Source organism: Herpailurus yagouaroundi, unplaced genomic scaffold (genome assembly GCF_014898765.1).
Source record: "Herpailurus yagouaroundi ecotype Mexico unplaced genomic scaffold, PumYag 67383, whole genome shotgun sequence".
Classification (NCBI taxonomy): domain Eukaryota; kingdom Metazoa; phylum Chordata; class Mammalia; order Carnivora; family Felidae; genus Herpailurus; species Herpailurus yagouaroundi.
Window position 1 is genome coordinate 267,244 of NW_024420199.1, and position 22,219 is coordinate 289,462.

Sequence of the window (22,219 nt, forward strand, 5' to 3'; positions counted from 1 at the left end):
CTTGATTTGTAAGTGAATTCGCAATGCTTTTCCATATCAGTTTGGGAAGGAGGATACAGAAGTTGTGTCATGCTGACAGGTAAGATTGTCTCTGGAATAGAGACCTTTATGGATGGATGAATAAATGCAGAAATAGGGGTGCCTGGATGGCTCAGTCATTTGAACATCTGACTCTTGATTTCAGCTTAGGTCATGACCTCATGGTTCATGATTGAGCTTATTGTGCAGAGCCTGCCTGGGATTCTCTCCCTCTCTCTCTGCCCCTCCCCTGCTCGTGCGCGCTCTCTCAAAGTAAATAAAATATTTAGAAGCTTTTCAAAAAATAAATGCAGAAATAAATAAATGGGTGGAAAACAGAATGCCTACATAAGCCAATGGTTCTGTGCATCAGAATCACCTGCAGGGCTTATTAAAACACAGATTTGTGGCCTCACCCCAGAGTTTCTCATTCAGTCATTCTGGGAGGGGTCTGAGACTTTTCATTTCTAACAAGTTCCAGGTCATGCTGCTGGTCCTGGAAGCACACTCTGAAAACCACTGGCATAAGCCATCAGTAGAGACCCCCTTAGGGTATGATTTTTGTGATTGAAAACTTTCAGCCTGATCCTGCCAAGTAGCTTACAGGTACAGTCTAAAATGAATCCCCTGGCTTGGTGCTCAGGAGGTCTATCAGTGGGTTTCACACTTTACCTCCCAGCAAACTCTCCTTGGTAGTGTTACAGAATTAGATTTGAGAGTTACAGGGGTGTGTATGTGTGCACATCTGTGCTGCTTCCCTGACAGGTACTACTGTCCGTTTCCACACCTCTGACTGCTGACCTTCTCCAGGGTCTCTCTCTTTTCACTGCTTCCTTTGGCCTTGGGAATTTTCTTATCCAGCAAGAAGCAACAGACACCTTTGATCTCAGGTCTCAGCCAATTCTTTCCTGGCATTTGGTGACATCTAGTGGCTAACTGAAGAATCTTCGCTCACACTTATAGAACTTTCTGGAAAATTAACTGAGCAGTCTGGAAAGCAAAAACATGTACTCGTGAACCCCCTGAGAAAGGCTTCCTGAAGGAGCTCAGGAGGGCAAGGTAATGACTGGCTCAGTAGCACGAGTCAAAATGAATTTCTTGCTCTCTTAGCAACTGTTACAGAAATTAGAAGCATCAAAGAATTCCCCTCTCACTGTATCCTCGGTGTGAATGATTTTGTAGAAATGATACTCAATAAAAAGTGTTCTTGAATAAAATTGTCAGGTTATACCAATTTGGTATTTGCTTCCAATCTCAGAGCATTTCTCCGGACCCTAAGCTATAAGCAGAGCAAGGGTAACAATCCATTTCCAGGCTAGTCACAAGAGCCACAAAAAGATTTGTAGTTCAGGTGCAACTGATAGTGACCCGAGGGCATCCAGGCCTGAATGTCATTGAGAGGTGTAATTGTTAACAGCTACTACATATACAGAAATGTAAGAAAGCCTCTGGTGTCACGTGCCTTTGAAGTCCTCATAGGAGGTGCAAGATGCTATAAACAATCATATGCAGTCTGTATTTTAACATAAAGTTTAAATTACTTCTCATAGGAATGTAAGGGGAGACAATCAGGAATCATGAAGGAAGCTGCTTCTTAAAGCTATTTTAGGGCCGTTAGTAATCAGAGAGCTGTGATGGGTCACAAAATGTGGCCACGAGACCAGCAGCATCAGGAGATTCTTAAGCACCACCCCAATATTACCAAATTTCGAAAACTGTTAAGAGTGAGGCCCAGTAATCAATGTATTAACAAGCCCTGCAGAGGATTCTCTGGTACATGCTAAAGTTTGAAAACCAATGGTTAAGAACAAGTTTTAAATGCCCCGAAAAACCTTAAAGGTGTTGAGATGCTATTAATAAATTCATGGTGGAGACTGTTATTTAATAACATATACTTAATTCTTTTTTAAAACATATAAATTGGCCTTAGATCTTCTATATGATTAAACAAAAGGAATGGGATTTATTTGCTTTCACTTCTTGGATTTTGGAGAATGCTGTCTTGATAGATTCCAGAGTAGCTCCATAGTCCTGTGGACATGGAGGTGAGACATTTAAAAAACAAACAGAAAAATACTCCACCCCAAAAGTAATTAAATAGAAATTAAAATAGCAATGAGAGGGACACCTGGTTAAGCATCCGACTTCAACTCAGGTCTTGATCTCAGCTCAGGTCATGATTTCAATTCATGAGTTGGAACCCTGCATCAGGCTCTCAGCTGTCAGTGCAGACCCTGCTTCACCTCAGTCTCCCTCTCTGTCCCTCCCCTGCTTGCACTCTCTCGAAAATAAAACTTAAAAAAATAAAATAGCAATGGGATATCATTTTTCAACTAACAAATTAGCCAAGATCAATAACAATATGTATCATTGAGAAGTCTATGGGGTGAGGGGGACATACAGTCCTGGTACAAACACAAAGTACCATAATCTTTCTGATAATGCAAATCAAAAGCCTTAAAAATGTTTGTACCTTTGACTCAGCAATTCCACTTTTAGGAATATATCCTAGAAATAAATAATTTGTGATATATACAACAATGTATGTATAAAATGCTAATGCAAGTTTATAAAAATTTAAAAATTAAAAACAATTTAAATTTCAAGTGCAGAAGACTTGAATAAAAGAAAATTTTCATATGATAAAGCATTAAAAAAATCAAGCTGGGAGCACCCTGCTGGCTCAGTCAGAGGCCATGTGACTCTTGATGTTGGGGCCGAGAGTTCGAGTCCCACTTTGGGTATAGAGACTACTTAAATAAATTTTCTTTAAAAAAAATCAAGCTGTACAAGATTATTTTTCCAGTTTTTAAAAGGAAGATTTATTTAACAAGTTTCACTTAGTACAATACATCTAATGGAAATCACAATACAAGGAAAGATTTAAATCAAAGCCTCAGAATCTCATACAAACGACATGACCAAACTCCTAAAGTATTGGTATTACATCTCAAAATTGTCCCAGATCTTAAAAAAAAAAAAGTAAAAGTGTACAGTCACGTGCCTTACAGCATATTAAACCAAAAAGCTAGAATTAACAAACATGCCAAATGTTTTCACTTTGAATCGTAGACACAGCTCCTATATTTGAGTTTTACAGAAAAGCATGTTTCTCAACATGCATCCAAAGTTTTCAGTGTATTGTGGTATAAGAGCAACATTTAACATAAGTGAAACTGCTTTAACCTAAATACGCTTACTGCTTAGGTACACTCCTACAACATAACTAACTTGAGGAAAGCTGAAAGTTGTTTTAACAGTTATGGTCAATACTGAACGCTGTTATTACATCCTAAGTGAATGCTTCAGTGTTCAAAATTACTGAGCTTGAAGTTTTAAAACCTTGACTTCCACTTTACAGTAAGCATGAATCACAAGCCTGTAATGCGAAACTGTTAAACTTAATTTTTGTTTTCTTTAAAAAAAGGAAAGAAAGAAAGAAAAGAAAGAAAGAAAGAAAGAAAGAAAGAAAGAAAGAAAAAGAAGTTGTCCAAGAGTAATCAGAATCAATGATATTTCCCAATTACCAATCACACTGGATAGGCTAGACATCCCTCCCATTCTACAACTCCCATAAATGCACAGCTTTTATTTCTGTAACAGCTGTTTAGTGTTCCTTCTTTACTTAAGCAAGGTTTGACTGATAGTCACTGGAGTTTTCCTGCAGAACTTGGTCGTATCCACTCATACTGCTCTGACCACCATAACCACCTCCATAGCCACCACTTAGCTGCTGGCTAGTAGGACCCCCATAACTAGACTGGTTGGATAAGCCCATCCCTCCCATCATTTGACTACCATAAGCACCACCACTTGCCCCTGCTGTAGAATTCAAAAAGAGTTCTACATAGCTGTGATCATAAGCACCCCCACTCGTTCCTGCAGTAGAATTCAAGAAGAGCTCCACATATCTGTGTTGCATATTAGCTTTGTCTTTTGCCATAGCTGCCACAGCATCTTCATGAGTAGCAAATTCAACATCTGCCTCACCAGTAACTCGGCCATCAGGTCCAATTTCAATGTGCACTCTCATGGGGTTAAGAGGTGAGAAAAAATTGTAAATATCATTCTCAGTGGCTCTGTAAGGTAATCCCCTCATGTGTACACAGTGCCCTGTGGTACTCTGGAAACTGGACCCACCATCTCCATATCTATGATCAGACATTCCTGAAAAACAGTAATTGAGGTCTCTTCCAAACCTATCGGACCCAAAGCCATATCCATCATTATAGCCACCATAGTCATCATAGCCTCCATACCCTCCACCATAGGCACCACGTCTCATCCTTTCAAACCCAGCCCCTCTGCCAATGCTATTATACCCTCTGCCAGCCCCTGGCCTATCATAGGGACCTGGCCGCTGCATAGCCATGAGCTTTCGAGGGGGATCATAGTGGGTTCGGACTTCAGCTCTGCTACTCTTGAAGATTTCAATGTACCTGTGCCCTATTCTTTCCTTGTGTTTCTTTAAGGCCTTTTCAGCTATCTCCTGTGAAGCAAACTGCACAAAGGCCTCCCCTGTGCTCCTCCCCTGAAAGTCCACTGGCAGTGTCATCCCATTTGGCACAATTTCCAACCCTGAAAAGAACTGAACAATCTCTTCCTTGCTACAGCCAAATGGGAGTCCTCTAAGCCGGACGAAGCCATCGTTGGCAGTATCAGGACTATTTGGACCTGTATGCTTCAACACCCAATCCATTTCAACACTGTTGGACTTGAATACTTCAACATATCTGTGTCCCATGGTTTCTCTGTCCTTCTTCAAAGCCAATTTCACTTCATCTTCGGATTCAAGTTCAACAAATGCTTCACCACTTGGTCTGCCTTCTCTGGTGTAGATGAAACGAATACCTGATGTGCCATTTTGGATTTTACAATCAGAGAAGAAGCGCATCACTTCATCAGCTGAGCAGGACCAGGGTAGGCCCCTGACCTTCACCACGAACCCCTCCCTGCCTTCCGTGCTCAGCATCATGGTGGCTGTTGGGCTCTTGGTTGCAAGCTTGGCTCACTATGATTTTGATGTAGCTGAAAAAAATTAGAAGACTATTGTCATGGAAAAATGTTCACAATACAAGTAGGAAAAAAGCAAACTAATATAAAACTCAATTACACTGATTTTTTTTCCAAAACATTTGTATAAATAATAAGACCGCACCAAATTTTTAATTCATTCATCCAACCGTTATTTACTCAATACCTATTTATTTGTTAGATACCATTAATAGTGGTTATTTCTGGGCATTAGGATTATGGGAACTTTTTATTTAAAGGACTGTTTTCTTTGGACATTTCTGTATGTTTTAAGTTTTCTATATTCAGCATATATTAACATCATAGTCAGAAAATGAAAGGCGTAAAAAATTAACAGCAACAATATCACTGGAAGATATGAACAAATACAAGATGGCTATACCCGATTACATAAAAATGAAAAACTTAATTACATCAAAGGTAAAATAAAACAGAATTAAAAGACAAACAATACACTTTGAGAAGATACTTACACCAATACATGAATATCCTTATTATATAAAGAATTCATGCCAATTAATAAAATCAGGGAAATATTAAGGCCTAAGAGATAAATGGAAAAAAAGACATTATGGGTAGTTCATACATTCATTTTATATTTTTCAGTTGCCAACTCCAGTACTTGGCTTCAGGATACAAAAGTCAGTAAGCCCAGAAAGGATTTATGGTCCGGGAGCATTATACATCTTTACTAAAGACAAAAGTGCAAATAAACATTATCCTTGCTATGACAGAATCCTGTTCAGGGTAAAAAGATACACAAAGCAGGGACGCTTGGTCAATTCTAACAGCACAGAATTGTTAAATAAAACAGACTAACCAGTTCATGGATCCATAAATGAATTTTAAAAGTTACGATGGAGCATAAAATAGGATGAGGCCAGGCAAGACATTAAGGCTGGAAGGTAGAAATCATATCTTAAAGGCCTTATGTGATGGACAAATGAGAAAGGCCTTCAAAAGGTTTTAAACAGGGGAGTTCCGGGAGGGAAGGGGAGGGGAGTGATGTCATCAAAGCCCTTTCAAACAGATCACGCTGGCAACAGTGTGGAACTCAAACAGAGGGGGGTTGGGGTGACACTAGCAAGATCAGTTAGAATCCCAGTCTCTTCGAGGCATAAGGGATTCACCTAATGCAATAGCACTTTTAAAAAAGAAAGGAAAGAGGTGATCTACGCATTCAAAGCAGTGGACTCTGCAGGACTTGATAACAGATTAAATACAGGGAGAATACAGATGTGAGGATACAGAGGAGTTATTTGGGAAATGTTCAAATCTCACCAATCATCAGAAATGCAAGTTAAAACCAGAATTAATCAACATTTTTCACCCACTAAGACAGTGAAAATTAAACAGGATAAGTCAATGCTAATATTCAGGGTCTGCAAACACTCCTAAGGAGTGAAAAGTATACACAGTATTTCTGGAAAGCAACTTGTAAACATGTATCATGCCTTTTGATATACTAAATCCACTTCAGAGTATGTGCCCTAAAGAGATGATCGGAAGTTTCAGACAAAGATTTATGGAGCTACGTATTCTTCAAAAGGTACTTTATTAAGAAAGACTATTACTTAATTTTAAAATTATACAAATATTTAATAACATGAGGAACTACATATGCTATAATCTTAAACCAAGATCACAGCTGCTTTATAATCTCAACTATGTAAAAAAACATGTATGTTCATATATCCTTTGACCCTGCTAAAATTCCTTCCAGGAACCTGGTCAACAGAAATACTCACAAATGTTCACTGCAGCACTGTTAGTAATGGCAGAAAATTAGAAACCTAACTATTCATCAATAGGGGAATAGCTGAATGAATTACAGTATATACTTTATCCTTAAAATGGAATCCTATGCAGCTATTAACAAAAAACAGCTTCTGACCTAGATTTCCAAAATGTATTAAATAAAAGAATATGCATAGTATGATCCTATTTTAAAACATAAGCATGCAGGTATATATGTATGTAAATGCATAGAAAATCTGAAAGCATAGAATACAAATCTGTTTTTTGAGAAAACAGGAACTGGAGGTTAGAGTGAAGTAGTTTTTCACTTTTTTACCCAATTTACTTCTATATAGTTTTAATTTTTAAAAATCACTGTAACTGGAACAAAAAGTGTTAGAAAAAAAATATATGCATGGGGAATATGTCAAATGTTAATAGTGATTGCTCTCAGTGGCAGGCTTATGGCTTTTTCAATGTTATTTTTTCAATCTCTTGTGCATTCTTAGTTTTCTGTGGAGAGTAATTTTATTTTAGCAAAAAAAAAAAATTTAAATGTTTGCTTTTCTGGGATTTGCTCTATAGCAATATTATAAAATTTTCTAATTTTGTATATGTGCATGGCTTATCTGACATGGTCTGGAAACACTGGGCCTCTTGGAAAGAAAGTACAAAGTGTAATAACTGCCATAAAACTACACTGAAGATTCAACAAACATTTACTAGTTGCCTGTCATAGGCCTGGCACACTGCATCTGCAAATAACACTCTCCCTATAAGCCATCTTCAGGTTTGAGGGACATATTTATGCACTGGTTTTTTGCATGCCTTATCTCTTGGTTGTACAATCCCATTTCATGTCCCTGCAGCACTCTAGACATTAATATCCCTCTGTAGTGGCAGGGAGATTCCGCTTCATTACTGTATCTCCTGGGAAGGCCACCAGGACTCTGCTGCTGAAGTAGGAACCAGGATTCCATTTGTGGGTTAAGAAATTGTGTATTTATATGCGTGTTATACACATACTTTTTATACACCCGAATGCTGAGTAGTTATTTCCTGCTGATGAATTACTTGTGTTTTTTTAAATTTATAGTATACTCTTATTTTCAGAACGTCCAAAACTGAACATGTAGATTGTTGTTATAAGTAGAAAAACAAACGTTATTTAAATATTCAATACAGTAAAAACATTTATTGGGCGCCTCTGTAAGGCATGCAGCATTTGCCTAGGTGTGACTCTACAGATATAATTCACTTGGTGCCTCCCCCTACAGACAATCAGTGGGGACTGAGTGCCTGAATGGATGGACCAGCACTCCGGCTACTGGTCTGAATATTTGTTTTTCTTAATCCAGGGACATGGTTTTCAAGCGTTTTCACCTTACGGTTTCTCGTAAGGGTCCCCTGAGACCCGCCCAGACAGATATACAAAAACACATACAGTCACGAACGTCCACCATTTCCCCACCAGGCGCAGCAAAGGCGGCTTCCCGGCACTGAGAAGGGGGGAGGGGGGAGGGGGGAGCGGGGGAGGGGAAAGCACGGAACGAAAAAGGCGGAGGTGGCCCGCGGATCCTGCTTTGGTCTTCATCATCACCACCCTCGGGTCCCCAGTTCCCACCCACACACCAACCTCTAACGATACCGGATAATTTTCCTCCTTCTTCCCTCAAACGGCTATAGCGAGACGGTAGACGACGACCAGAACTACTTCTGCTCACGTAAGCGAGTGATCACGTGATCACCTACGTCATGTGAGATCTCGGTCACGTGAGCAACTCTCGGCTTAAACTCGGGATCTCTAAAGTGCCGCACTTCCTTCCGGTATGGAAATGGGGCGGGCCAATATCAAGAAACGAAGAGTGTGACTGGTTGTGGTGTGTCTTCCGTGACTGATCATTGGTCCGCCTCTGGGGATAACCGTCCCAGTTGCCTGAGAAACAATAACGTCATTATTTAATAACTCACAGGTGATTGGTCCGCCCCTAAAGTTAAGCTTAAAAACCCAGGTTACCGATGGAAATTTGTACTGCATTACAGTGGCGATGAAGCTGGAGAACGGAATTCAGCAGCCGGGCTTCCTGCTGGCGCTTCGCTTCCTGGCCCTGGTTCTCTGGAGCTTCCCTGGGGCCAGGGCCCTGGACAATGGCTTGGCGATGACCCCCACCATGGGCTGGCTGCACTGGGAGCGCTTCATGTGCAATGTTGATTGCCAAGAAGAGCCAGATTCTTGTATCAGGTATCAGAGATATTGAGCACCCACTTGGCGTTCGCCTTTCAATGTGTTTGTCTCTTTGGCGAGATAGAGGGAACATCTGAGCCCGAGAGTTCCCTTACTGCTGCTGCGTTGTTGTTGTTGTCGTCTCCAGCAAGCTTCCCTGGATGGAAACTAGCCCTAAACTTTTGCTGCGTGACCCCTCCTGTGGTGGGAGTCTGGTCAGCAGCCCCTGCTTCTCGTGTCTCTGTGCCTCATCACCCAACTGGGGACTTTATCCATTCACCATCCAGTTCTGTTCAGATCCTTCTTGTGAACTGCCGCTCTGCCTCTGCCAGGTACTAGTAGTGAGCACAGCTGGGGCGAGTAGGCGAGACAGAGGACTAACACGTGCAACTTCTCCTTTTTTGGGTCAGGAGTTCCTTGGCTGTAACTGGAGGGAATTTAGAGGAACCGTGGAGTCACGGATCTCCTCCCCCCCTCGCCCTAGAATGTGGGATCCAGCTGGAAGGTTGACCTGGAGGAACTTTATAAAGGTTTCCCCCACTATCCGAAAGTAATGTGTTCTGTAAGCCGAAATGGCTTAATGAAGCAATTACCATTAATTTATATGGAAAAAATTTTGAGCGTTCCCAAACCCAAAAAATAACCTCTATTGGCTTTGATGCACAAAATAAACGGAGATAAATCACAGATGCTCACACAGTTCAAAGCCATGGTGGCTTAATGCTGAGATGCTGAATGCAGTTACCATCATATATTTTTTTGTCTTTTCCTTTTTTTCGAAGTAGTGATTGTCTTATTTTTACATGATAATAAAACTAATGCATAATCATTGCAAAAAATGTACATAGTAGAGTATAATGAAAATAAAGTTTTCCTGGCACAGAATAAGCGCTTCACAAATGCAAACTGTATGTATGTACGATGATTTATTTAAGCAATCTCCTGTTGATATCTATTCAGGCTCTTCAATTTTTTTTATTGTTGTGAAGCTGTGTTAACCATTCCTGTACATCATATGATTCTTTTCTTAGAAGTGTAATTACTGGACCCAAATGTATGCCCATTTTGTTATGTACTAAACTGTCCTCCCCAGAAGTTAACAAATGCACATTCCCAAGAACAGTGTATGATGAATGCCTGTTTCCCCACACTGTGGCCAGCACTCCATTTTTCTGATTCTTTTAAAACATTGCCAATCGTTTTTATTTCCATTTATTATTTTTAATTGAAATATTTTGGGTTTGGCTTTGGGGTTTTGTGTGTGTGTGGTCTGTCAATACATTATGAATAACGTGGTGATTCTGGCTTAGGTTGGTTTTGCTATGAATGTATCAAACATCATTTTTTTCTTTTATTATTTCTGGCTCTGGTATCATGCTGAGAAAGTCTTTACCTACCTGGAGATAATAGGAGTCACCTACATTTTCTAGTAGTATTTTTTATGGATTTTTAAAATATTTAAATCTTTAATCCATCTGGACTTTATTTTACTATAAGGAATGCCACATTTAATACGTACTATAAATTCCATGGTACCAAATGGCCGGAAGGATCTTCTTCTGAACTTTGTCTTTAATTCCATTGGTTTGTGTATTCTAATGCTACTGGTATATTGCAGCTTCATTTATCTTTTGTAGAATGTTTACGTGTTTAATCTCTTAGGAGAACTTTTGGATCATGTTGCCAAGTTCATTAAAAACTCCTTTTGGGGTTTGTTCAGAGTTTATTCAATGTATAAAGGTGTGTTTTAAAGTTGAGTTTTCTTATCCCAGAGCAAAATAACATCTCTCCACTTAAGTCATTTGGGAACATGATAGTTTTATTCATATGGATCCTGCACATGTGTTAATTTTATCTCTAGGTATTTTAGGTTTTTCTGTTTTTTGTTGTTGTTGTTTTTTTTTTTTTTTTTTTTTGGTTGGTCTTGTGAACGGTATCTTTTTCTCCAAATAGGTTATGGTTAATATCTAAGAAAGCTGTTGATTATATTAACTTTGTAGTTTCTTACTTTACTGAACCTTCTTCTTAGTTCTAAATGTTTGGGTTTTTTTCCTTTTTTGAGAGAGAGAGAAAGATCCAGCAGGGAGGGGCAGAGAGAGAGGGAGAGAGAGAATCCCTAGCACATTCTGCTTCATGTTTGTCAGCAAAGAGCCCAGCATGGGGCTTGAACTCATGAACTGTGAGATCATGACCTGAGCCAGAGGCTTAACCTGAGCCATCCACACGCCCCTTTTCTTAATTCTAATAGCCTTTTCAATGTCATGTATTTCTCATTCCTAATCGTTTGAGGTTCTTGGGTGGAAGTACTTGGGCGGCAAGGAGGAAAGAAGCACAGTCCATTTTACCTTGCACTGAGTGTAATTACTACTGAACTATTACTGGGTTGAAAAAAATTGCAAAACCCTAAGATGACTAATCATTTGTTTAATGAATTTCAATGATTCTTGGCATTTCTTTTTCAGCGAGAAGCTCTTCATGCAGATGGCAGAACTCATGGACTCAGATGGGTGGAAGGATGTAGGTTATGAGTACCTCTGTATTGATGACTGTTGGATGGCTCCCAAAAGAGATTCAAAAGGCAGACTTCAGGCAGACCCTAAACGCTTTCCTGGTGGGATCCAAGGCCTTGCTAATTATGTGAGTTTGTAGATAATTCTTTCATTAAAGAGACCGAAAGCACTTCTGTACTGAAACTTGTTCACAAAGACTTAGAAGGTAAAATAGCTGCCATCATGTGAATATCAAATTGTAAGACTTATCAGGTGGAATTTTCATTCCATCAGCAGATCCTTGTTTTGCAATAGCTCTTGAGGCCTATCTTGAAGAAGTTCTCCTTTTGCCAAAACCACTGAATTCTCTTAAAGGAAAAAAGGAACTTGGCTCTTGACATGTGTGCATATATTTCCATGTTAAGCTTTGCGGAGCTATTGCAATTGTACTATAAACTAGAATTTTATAAGATAGAAGGACTATATTCTGAAAATTAAGGTGTAATAGAGTTGGACAACAGTTAAAGGCAATGAAGATAGATTTATTCAGTACTATTGTAATAGTCGAACTCAATTCCTAATACAACAAAGATTGTAATAGTCAAGCTCAATTCCTAATACAACAAAGACAAGTGGGGTTTTATAGTCCATGAGCAGACTTGAAAGTGTCAGTGGAAGGAAAATTACCAAGAGGAGACATCAAGGGCAAGAGGATTCATGCTAAAGGCAGGCCAAGAACTTAGATATCAGGGGTGGGGGATGAGGAACTTTATCAGATATCAAGGGTAGGGGAATGACTTAGCAGAATTCTTGCTGAAACAACATGAGGCCTACTTGAGAAGAGGGCACAGAAGAACCTAAGGTATGGTCATAGTGAGAGACTTTGTCCAGATAATTGTATCATTGCCCTGGAAAGGTAACTTTTAGGATCCCATCAGAGAGAGATTAAAGTGACTGATAGCTTTCCCTTTAGTTCTACGTTATAGCTTACATATATAGTTTGAACTCAGCAGATTTGGAGACTTTGTCTCCCAACTAACTCACCTGGATAATTTTGGGGGGTTTTTAAAAAAAAAAAAAAAGTCCCTGATACATAGTGAAGTATACTTGTCTCTGCCCCCAGCCTGGAGTGATTCTCTCTGCTTCATAATTGCCCTTCTACTGTGGTGATCCTTTTCTCTCATTTCAGGTCCATAGCAAAGGACTGAAGCTCGGAATTTATGCAGATGTTGGAAATAAAACCTGTGCAGGCTTTCCTGGGAGTTTTGGATACTATGACATTGATGCCCAGACCTTTGCTGACTGGGGAGTAGATCTGCTAAAATTTGATGGTTGTCACTGTGACAGCATGGAACATTTGGAAAATGGTATGTTTCATTAAAGAGATTTAGCCATGAGCAAAGGGAGGAACTTGGAGGCCAGGGTAACTGGAACATCCAAAGAGCTAATCTTCACATTTTAAATGCCCTATCACAATACTGGAAACAATTATTCTTAATGTGCCAGAGCTCCTACCTCTTCTCTTATTTCAGTTTGTCCATGCATGCATTCATGCATGTGTGTAAAATCCATGCATGCCTAATCATGGCTAATATTGTGCACATTTCATTCAAGAGGGCTCTGAGTTCGTTACAAATATAATTGTAACTCTGCATAACATCACTTGGGGGAAAGCATCCAGAATTGTCCGTCACAGAGAAGAACATCTTCATTCCCACCTTTCCTTAGTATATGCACCGTCCCACACTACCTCCTCAACAATCCCAGCAGTCTGGGAGGTACTAAACACAATTTTAAGCACAGAGCAGCCACATGTCTCTGCTGCTAGTTTAAAATATAACCACAGACATTCCAGGCAGCCTCTTTTTATTTTTTTTCAGGCAGTCCCCTTTTAAAAAGTAACAGCTGGAAATTCCCTTCATTCCCTTATTTTACCCATTGTTTTCTCATACAGGTTATAAGCACATGTCCTTGGCCCTGAACAGGACTGGCAGAAGCATTGTGTATTCCTGTGAGTGGCCCCTTTATATGTGGCCTTTTCGTAAGGTGAGCTAGTGAGCCCAGAATCCAATAGAGCCTTGCCGATAGATTTTCAGAACTTGAGAACAAAGGAGACAAAGGGTCTCCTTCAAAGTCCAACCTTACTTAACAGTCTTATCCTACCATCTCTCTCAGGATCCACCACTTCTCACCATCTCTACTGCTGTAATTGGAGTCTAAGCTACCATTACCTAGGCAATCAGTCATCTTTGATTCTTCCCATTGCCTCACAGTTCACACCTGTCCACCAGTAATCCTATCAGTACTGTCTATAAAATTCATCCTGAATCAGCCCACTTCTTTCTTTCTGTCTTGCATCCACCCTGGTCCTCCAAGCCACCATATCATCTCTACCCAGACTGCATCATCAGCCTGATCTACTTCCACTGTCCTCCTACTCCTATCCATTTTCCAAGCAGCACCACGGTGATCTTGTTAAAATGTAAATCATACCACTCCCCTGCTTAAAACCCTTAACTGGCTTCCCATTGCATTTGGAATAAAATCAGACTTTATTGATCTGGCCCTAGCCTGTCTCCAGCCTCCCATCAGTCTTTCCATGACTGCACTGGGCTTTTGTCCTGTCCCTCAAACACCCAACCCTACTCCTGCCTCGGAGACTCTACACTTGAATTTTGCTTTCTGCTTGATACATTCTTTCTCCAAGATTTTTAAATTGCTGGCTCCTTCTTAACATTGAAGTCTCAAACCAAATGGCACATATTCAGACACCTCTTCTCTACTCTAAAATAGCCCTCTATCCATTTATTCTTTATCACACTGATCTGTGAATTTCCTTCTAAGAGCTTAGCACTGTATGGAATTATTTGTTGACTGGTTTATTGTCTTGTCTTCCCCACTAGAATGTAAGCTCCAGGAGGGCAGGGACCTTGTCTGACTTTATCACTGTATCCCTAGTTCATGGTAAGTGTTGAATAATTACCTACAGAATGAATCCCTGTTATTTTCTAATCCTGCAAAATACTCTCTCACCTCTTTTTAACACTGTAAACCTGATAGTCTACCTCCCTATCTACAAACTTTTATTCATTCCTTTAACAAATTATATGCCTAGGATTCAGATTGCCTAATCCTGAGCTTGTATGTCCTATGTAATTTTTCAGCTTTTTACTTATAAAGATTTTAGTTACTTCTGATGACAAAAGGGATGCATTTCCATTTTAGGAAAGTGTGAAAATACAGTAAGTTGTGAAAAAAAATTAAAAGCTTTCCATAATCCCAATATTTAGTTACTATTTGGTATATTTCCAGTATAAACAGTGTTAAAGCCATTTTAAGTAGGGATTTTAAGTTATATGTCCTGTTTCTGAAGCAAATTTCTTACAATAAAATTCCATTATAATAGGGATTTAGCTCTCCTCATAGAGACCTTTAATCTGTAAACTAAAGAACACTACAGGTGCCTCCTTTAAACTTGACTATTTTCATCTTGCAACAATGTTAGTAGAAGTAAACAGAAGAGTTGTTTGTTTCCATAGCCCAATTACACAGAAATCCGACAGTACTGCAATCACTGGAGAAATTTTGATGATGTTTATGATTCTTGGCAAAGTATAAAGAATATCTTAGACTGGACATCTTCTAACCAGAAGAGAATTATCGATGTCGCAGGACCAGGGGGTTGGAATGACCCAGATATGGTAAGAATCTGAACCCTCCTTGTTCAAGCCCCTGCAGTGGGCCTGTTTGCCTACTTGACTTTCAAGGTAAATCAGAAGGGAAAATTCCTGGAAGCAGGCCTTACCTGAGAGTACTACTCAGAGCAGGGTGCCATAGAAAGTGGCATCTCTGTGTCTAGGCGACTAAGACTGTTTCATTTTCTTAAATTCTTGTTCTTCTTTGTCCCAGTTAGTGATCGGTAACTTTGGCCTTAGCTGGGATCAGCAGGTAACTCAGATGGCCCTGTGGGCTATCATGGCAGCTCCATTACTCATGTCCAATGACCTCCGACACATCAGCCCTCAGGCCAAAGCCCTCCTTCAGGATAAGGATGTAATTGCCATCAATCAAGACCCCTTAGGCAAGCAGGGGTACCGGCTTAGAAAGGTACAGTAAATAATGTTCTAGGGGAGAAAACCCGAATTGGCCAGGATCATATTCTCTTGCCTTCTAGTTTACAGTTCATCCAAATGTTTGTGTTTAAAGATGGAATGGCTTTATGCCTAAGTACCATGTCTGTCCTGGGCCTAAATATGTTACATAAGAGGATGTGCACTGATCTTTTGAGAATATTTGCTTTTAATCTTCATATTATAATCAGCAATGAGGCTCCTTTTTTTTTTTTTTTTTGCTAACCATTACTTTATTTCCAAAACACGCTGTAGGATTTTAAGTTTTTCTAGAAGTGCTCAATAGTTCTGACAATAATACTGAATGCCACTACTAACAAGGCAGCTTACTGCTAGGTACCAAGCTTATCACACCTAATTTCTTGGCTTACTTTTCAGGAAGACAACATTGAGGTGTGGGAACGCCCACTATCAGATTTAGCTTGGGCTGTGGCAATGGTAAACCTGCAGGAGATCGGTGGACCTCGATTCTATACCATCTCTATTGCTTCCCTGGGACAAGGGATGGCCTGTATTCCTGACTGCATAATCACACAGCTCCTGCCTGTGAAGAGAAAACTTGGGTTTTATCAGTGGACTTCAGATTTAAAAATTCAGATAAATCCCACAGGCACGGTTTTACTTCAGCTGGCAGCAAATTAGACCACATTACAAAGCTTTCTTTTAAATGTGTATCTTGTTGCCAAAGGGACTACCCCATTGGTGTCTCCTTTTTCTTCCATTCCCACTTCGGCCATCATTTCCTTCAATAAAATTTTCCACAGTGGAGTTTAAGAACTTCCAAATGTATCTTTAGAGAACATTTTGTGAAAAAGCTTTTGAACAAATGTTAACAGATGAGAAATAATAGCTGTAATTTATTGGGCACACTCTATTTGCCAGGCACTCTTCTAGATGCATAAAGTATATGGACTCATTTTAATCCTCACCAACAACCCTGAGGCAGGTACTTATCCACTATAAACTTCAACCAGGATTTCGGCCCAGACTTTTAACTTGCACTACTACGTACTGAGTTGCTTGGAATAATCTTGTCAAGAAACACCCCACCACTTAGGTTTCCAAATCCCAAGGTGGTTTGCAGTCTAGATCCAACAAATGCATGACTTACTTTCGCCAGCAATAGTTGATACATTGTGACCTAAAGTACCAGGCCTGTGGCCAGAACACCCTCCCCCCTTTAAGTCACCTCCTCTAAAGAATGTGATGAGGCAATGACCTTCAGACTGGGGTATGTGGGAGTGAATCATTTGAAAGGAATTTCCAGACATTACAATTCCCTCCCTTTCCTACAGTTCATTTGCCTGAGTACCAAACCTTAAAGCTTCCAGCCAGCCTCACCACCTCCCCTTTTACAATCCCCCTTCTCCAACATGACCAAAGGCATGCAGCTCACCCATCCTAATGCACAACAGCACAAAACTAGCAGGGCACAAAAGGCCCACAAAGTACATGTTAATTCCTTTGCCTGTCAGGTGATTACCAATCATTTTCAATAAAACTGGAGGAATAATCATCAGTTGCTAAAACTGGCAAGCCCAGGCTTCCTCACTCATGGAAACAAAGTAATCTGTAAGAAAACTCCATCTCATTGAGATGTACTTAGTTACCAAAATATATTGCTTATATACTTTGTCTCCAGTTTTGCTACACAAGTATGTATGAAAAGCTTAACATCAGGAAGAATCAAGTATACAGTAGTATACAAAAAGGAAAATAATGTAAAACTTACAACTATTAGACATCTTTAATTGACAGATACCTCTGTTAAATTCCACTGAGCAGCTCAATTCACTAGAAACTTTATCTTCTGCAGTGGTTTGTACATGAGAATTTAGGTCTACTTCAAAATTTGACAGGGCACATCAAAATGTTGAGAGTGAGTCTGAGGACACAATATAGTATACTATGCCAAAAAAACTGGGCCTAATTTCCTCATTAAATTATTGCAGTAGCAAGGGTATATGAGAATTTCACTCTTAGTAAACTTACATTTACTGTGTAATTGTTACTGATCTCACCATGTTAGTGAATGCAGATCTCTACTTATGTCCCATGGTAACCAATAACCTTTAACAGCAAACAGAATCCCATGAACCCCAAGTGATTGAGGTGAAAACTGAGAAATCATGTCTCATGTGAGTTCAACCAGTTTAGATTCAATCCAAAATGAGCACAGTACCCAAAAGAACCATCAACCATAAATTTCCCCACGAACGGAATTTTGTTGAGGGTGCTAGTTTATTTCATGCTCAAAAGACCAACTGCAACCAAATGAAGTGAACATAACTTCAAGATTTTATTGTCTTCATAACAAAATATGAAGCTTAGAACTGGATAACTTGGCCCTGTAATGGAACAGAAAATAAGTGAGTTTTTTTAATGTTGCAAAGAACCTTTACTCCAAGTAGACCCTCTGTCCCTAAAGTGATCACCATCTTTTAAGTCACTTTTCATTATCCTTCTACTACTCATGCCAAAACCAACACCAAAAACCTCATACCTTCAGCTAATGGATCTAGGTATTTTAAGAGGATTGCCCAATTCTTGATTCCACAATCAGTAAGTGGGGAGAAATGTTCACCTCTTCCAGTAGAAAAGATTGCACCCTCCACCCATAATTATATACCTTTCTCTTCTTATCTCCTCCCAGTTCAAAATGCTTGCATCTCTTAATAGCCAGCATTCTCTTAGATCTGCAGTTGGGCTCAACACATTCAAGCCTCAGAACAATCTTCTTTGTGGTTTTAGCCTGGAAAAAATTAAGTCAAACCCTTCATAAATCACTAGAGAAAATCTTTCTTCAAAAATAGCACTGTTGGGTTAAGTACTAATTAAAGGAAAGCTTTTTCAAATGACAGAAATGGGTCAACCAAGTGCATGAAACTATGAAATAAACCCAACTTTCTCACTGAATAGGGCTAATAATTGTTACTTAATCTATTAATTCTCTGGAGACTACATAAAACTATGTATACAATTTATGTGCATTCAGCTGTATCATTTAACTCAAGGTCCACTAATAAACTTTTTAAGCCTACTCCTAAAACAAGAATCCTACTGCTACCAGTTCACAAAAAAGCCAAAACCTAGGCAGAATCTCCCCATCTTAAACAAATTAGCTGATTGTGAAAAGGCTATCAGGTATTCCTTTTACCACCTTGAGATCAAACCATTTACAGCACCTAAATGAATTCTAGTTATTCCTTGATATTTTCTGAAACTAGGCTGAATGAGCAAAGCACCAAAAGAAATGCTGTGTTCGTAAGAATGCTGTTCCAGGCACTGTGTACTTTAAGGGGTAGCCAATCACCTGGGGCAGAAAAGAAACTCATTTGGCCTGGATGAGAATGACAGAGAATTCAGACCAGTGGAAGGCCTAAATGACATTTTAAAGAGCTTTACAAGTTCATGAGATAGGTAGCTGACTGCAGGCTTCTGAGCTGAAAAACAACGTAAGCAAGTAATTCTTACTGCAAGCAAAGACTGAGGATTCACTAACACATGACAGGAAACAGGGCAAAGGAAAAGATTTAGTGATGTACTCAAACTTCAGTTCTTAGGAAGGCAGGACACATTCATTTAACTTGATGTTTGCCTTTTCAGTAAGGGAAGGACAAAAAGAATAAAACACTGAGATGATACAGTATTGCAGACTAGGGTCAGCCCTGGGTTGCATTCCCAGCTCCACTGCCTAGTGGACAGGTCACTGCAGGTTAACAGAGAACTTCACTGACACACACCTGTACTGGAGAAATGTGGGCCATAGAAAAATGCAATGTCTTTACCACAGTAGGTGGGCAGCATGTCAAACAGTAATTACTACTAACCTTTTTCCGGAAAATCGGCTTAGTTTGCCCACCATAACCACTCTGCTTCCTGTCATAACGCCGCTTTCCTGGGAGAATAAAGTTATTTGTTATGGTATGCCAAAGATAATCACAACTGCCACATGGTAAAGTCTTCTTTTCTTACAGGTTTTATCTTGGTTTTCCCAGCATAATTATCAATACTCAAATTAGGGGAGAGGGCGCACGGGACCGCTCATTTCTTATACTAGTATACGAATGATGCATTAAAACCAAATTACGTACAGACTGTCTTACCCTGGGCATAAAGAGAATCTTTGCCTTTCTTGTACTGTGTCACTTTGTGGGGTTGGTGCTTGCCACACTTCTTGCAGAAAGTCCGGCGGGTTTTAGGAACGTTCACCTAGTAAGCAGTTTAGAATGAGCAGGGTTATCAGATAAAATTGCACAATGCCTTGACCTACCCAGCTGAAGCTAAGACATCCCATGAGAGCTCGACTCTCAAGATTCCTCGCTAGCACACAACACTCGACTAGAAGGTGGTACAGCCGCAAGTGCTTCCAATACAGCGGCCTCCTGTGAGCCCCAAAGTCAGCACACTCCCTCCACCCCCACCTAACTACCTCTTTGATCCCATCGTTCATTTCCTGGCCCCAAAGCCCAGTGCCTCCGGGGTCGACCCCAGCAACACTGGGTTTCTTTGGTACATCGAGTCCACGCGCGGGCCCAGAGACATCCTGGGACGGCACCGTCAAAGGGTATGAGAAGATTAAACTGGATGTTACAGGGACCCTCCCCAAGGTCCTACCATGGCTGCGAGAAGGCTATCGGCACGGAAAGAGAGAGGCCAGGCCGGAAACGGAAGTATATAGGAGGCTTCTGGTCGCTCTTGCTCATGGGAGTTGGCGAGAATGACCATAGAGTCTAAGGCTCTGTGAGCACCGCCCCCTGGCGACTGAGATGACCTGCTTGGTAGCCGTGGGCGGGAGTTTAAGAAAGGGTTCGGCCGGAGGCGGATCCTGTCTTTGACTTCCTCCGGTCTTCCCGCTTTGCAATGTTTCCTCACTTCATCACTTTCAGTGGACGCCGCTAGGTAGCAGCGTTAAATGAAGGAAGCGGTGCTCATTCTAGACCCTTGGGCTTCCCTGTCCCTATCTCCAAGGAAAGCAAGGACTAGGGCCAAATGGAACGGCCCTACTCACCTATGTACCATTACTGTCCCACTTCAAGGACACTGGGAACGTCTTTTGACAGTGAACTGCTGGCGGAGGGATTGGCTTGGAGGGAGCCAGTGCCCTATTTCATTTATCACATGGCTGTTTGGTCCATTCAACAAATGTTTATTGAATTCCTATTCTGTGTTGGGCACTCTTCTAGGAGAGTGTCACAACAATCAAATAATCAAATACACTCTCATAAATATATAATTACAAAGTACTGTACTTTGCAAAAAAAAAAAAAAAGTACCCGTTTGTTGAAGGAGCAAGCTGGCTGCTGTTCTGAAGAGACAATGAAACTTTTCACTTACCGCAATAGCAATAAACAGGCAGAGATAGAAAGTATCCACCGCTCTTCCCTTCCTGTGTACCTGGCAGAAGGCATGTGCTAGGTTTCAAGAGTCCAACAGAGGGGTGTCTGGGCCTGTTTCCGGCTGAGTGACTGAATCTGAGCCTGCTTCAGATACTCTCTTTGCTCCTCCCCTGCTCGCTTGCTCTCTCTCTCAAAAATAAATATTAAATTAAAAAAAGAGTCTAGCAGAGAAAGACTTCAGTGTACTGAGTATTTAAAATTGGATGGCTTGGGGCGCCTGAGTGGCTCGGTCGGTTGAGCGTCCAACTTCAGCCAGGTCACAATCTCGCGGTCTGTGAGTTTGAGCCCCGCGTCAGGCTCTGTGCTGACAGTTCAGAGCCTGGAGCCTGTTTCAGATTCTGTGTCTCCCTCTCTCTGACCCTCCCCTGTTCATGCTCTGTCTCTCCCTGTCTCAAAAATAAATAAATGTTAAAAAAAAAATTTTTTTTTTAATAAAAAATAAATAAATAAATAAAATTGGATGACTCAGAGGCCCCTGTGTGGCTCAGTCGGTTGAGCGTCCGACTTCAGCTCAGGCCATGATCTCTCAGTCCGTGAGTTCAAGCCCCGTGTCAGGCTTTGTGCTGACAGCTCGGAGCCTGGAGCCTGCTTCAAATTCTGTGTCTCCCTCTCTCTCTGCCCCTCTCCCACTCATGCTCTGTCTGTGTGTGTGTGTATCAAAAATAAATTAAAAATTAAAAAAAATTTAAATTGAATGGCTCAGTCCATTAAGTCTCCAACTTAGGTTCAGATCATGATCCCAGGTTGCGAGTTCAAGCCATGCATGGGGCTCTGTGCTGACAACATCGATCTTGCTTTGGGTTCTCTCTCTCTCTCTCTCTCTCTCTCTCCCCCCTGCCCCTCCCCAGCTTGTGATTTCTCTTTCAAAAATAAATATTTAAAAAATTTAATAAAAAAGTTAAAGTTGATTGCTTCATAAAATTCTCACAGTAATTCTAAGAGGTAGGGAGTACTATTATTCCCATTTTACACATGAGAAAGTTGAGGCCATAAGCTATTCAAATAGTATATTCAACATTTTGCCCAATGTTAATAGTATTTAGTGGAGCCAGGATATAAACACAAGTGATCTGACTCCAGATTCTGGGTTTCTTTAACATTATACAATATGGCTGTTGTGGCCTGGTAATTATAATAGCTAACAATTATTGAGGACTTCTTATATACCAGGCATTTTCCTAAACACCT

The 22,219-nt window shown here is 40.4% G+C and overlaps 3 protein-coding genes across 7 annotated transcripts in view; 1 reads left to right on the forward strand and 2 right to left on the reverse strand.

Annotated features, from left to right (window-relative positions):
* The window catches only part of RPL36A (ribosomal protein L36a), a 25,625-nt gene extending 5,249 nt beyond the window's left edge, over positions 1 to 20,376 (reverse strand). Inside the window, exons 1-6 of one of the 3 annotated variants that reach the window (XM_040467275.1) lie at positions 20,250 to 20,376; positions 19,739 to 19,844; positions 19,463 to 19,530; positions 18,262 to 18,384; positions 11,237 to 11,247; positions 10,398 to 10,410 (exon numbers count right to left, since the gene is read on the reverse strand). In XM_040467275.1, coding sequence (XP_040323209.1) covers positions 10,407 to 10,410; positions 11,237 to 11,247; positions 18,262 to 18,384; positions 19,463 to 19,530; positions 19,739 to 19,844; positions 20,250 to 20,360 — 423 coding nt within the window. In that variant the 5' untranslated portion in view covers positions 20,361 to 20,376 and the 3' untranslated portion in view covers positions 10,398 to 10,406. Of the gene's footprint in view, positions 1 to 10,397; positions 10,411 to 11,236; positions 11,248 to 17,854; positions 17,981 to 18,261; positions 18,385 to 19,462; positions 19,531 to 19,738; positions 19,845 to 20,249 lie in introns of those variants that run through there. The other 2 variants (XM_040467274.1, XM_040467277.1) reach the window with 2 other exon arrangements.
* On the reverse strand, positions 2,813 to 8,557 carry HNRNPH2 (heterogeneous nuclear ribonucleoprotein H2). 3 transcript variants are annotated; one of them, XM_040467272.1, is made up of 3 exons: positions 8,426 to 8,532; positions 5,526 to 5,595; positions 2,813 to 5,046 (listed from the first exon to the last, which is right to left on the reverse strand). In XM_040467272.1, the coding sequence occupies exon 3, from the start codon at positions 4,991 to 4,993 to the stop codon at positions 3,644 to 3,646; it is 1,350 nt and encodes a 449-aa protein (XP_040323206.1). In that variant the 5' UTR covers positions 4,994 to 5,046; positions 5,526 to 5,595; positions 8,426 to 8,532; the 3' UTR covers positions 2,813 to 3,643. The 3 variants fall into 3 exon arrangements, with proteins under 3 accessions (XP_040323206.1, XP_040323204.1, XP_040323205.1); XM_040467270.1 differs by lacking the exon at positions 5,526 to 5,595 and having other exon boundaries at positions 8,426 to 8,557; XM_040467271.1 differs by lacking the exon at positions 5,526 to 5,595 and having other exon boundaries at positions 8,438 to 8,551.
* Positions 8,746 to 16,421, forward strand: GLA (galactosidase alpha). Its single transcript, XM_040467273.1, has 7 exons — positions 8,746 to 9,031; positions 11,476 to 11,650; positions 12,692 to 12,869; positions 13,457 to 13,548; positions 15,042 to 15,203; positions 15,412 to 15,609; positions 16,011 to 16,421. Exons 1-7 carry the CDS (start codon positions 8,838 to 8,840, stop codon positions 16,272 to 16,274), a joined length of 1,263 nt encoding a protein of 420 aa, XP_040323207.1. The 5' UTR covers positions 8,746 to 8,837; the 3' UTR covers positions 16,275 to 16,421.
* Positions 20,377 to 22,219: the final 1,843 nt, after the last annotated feature.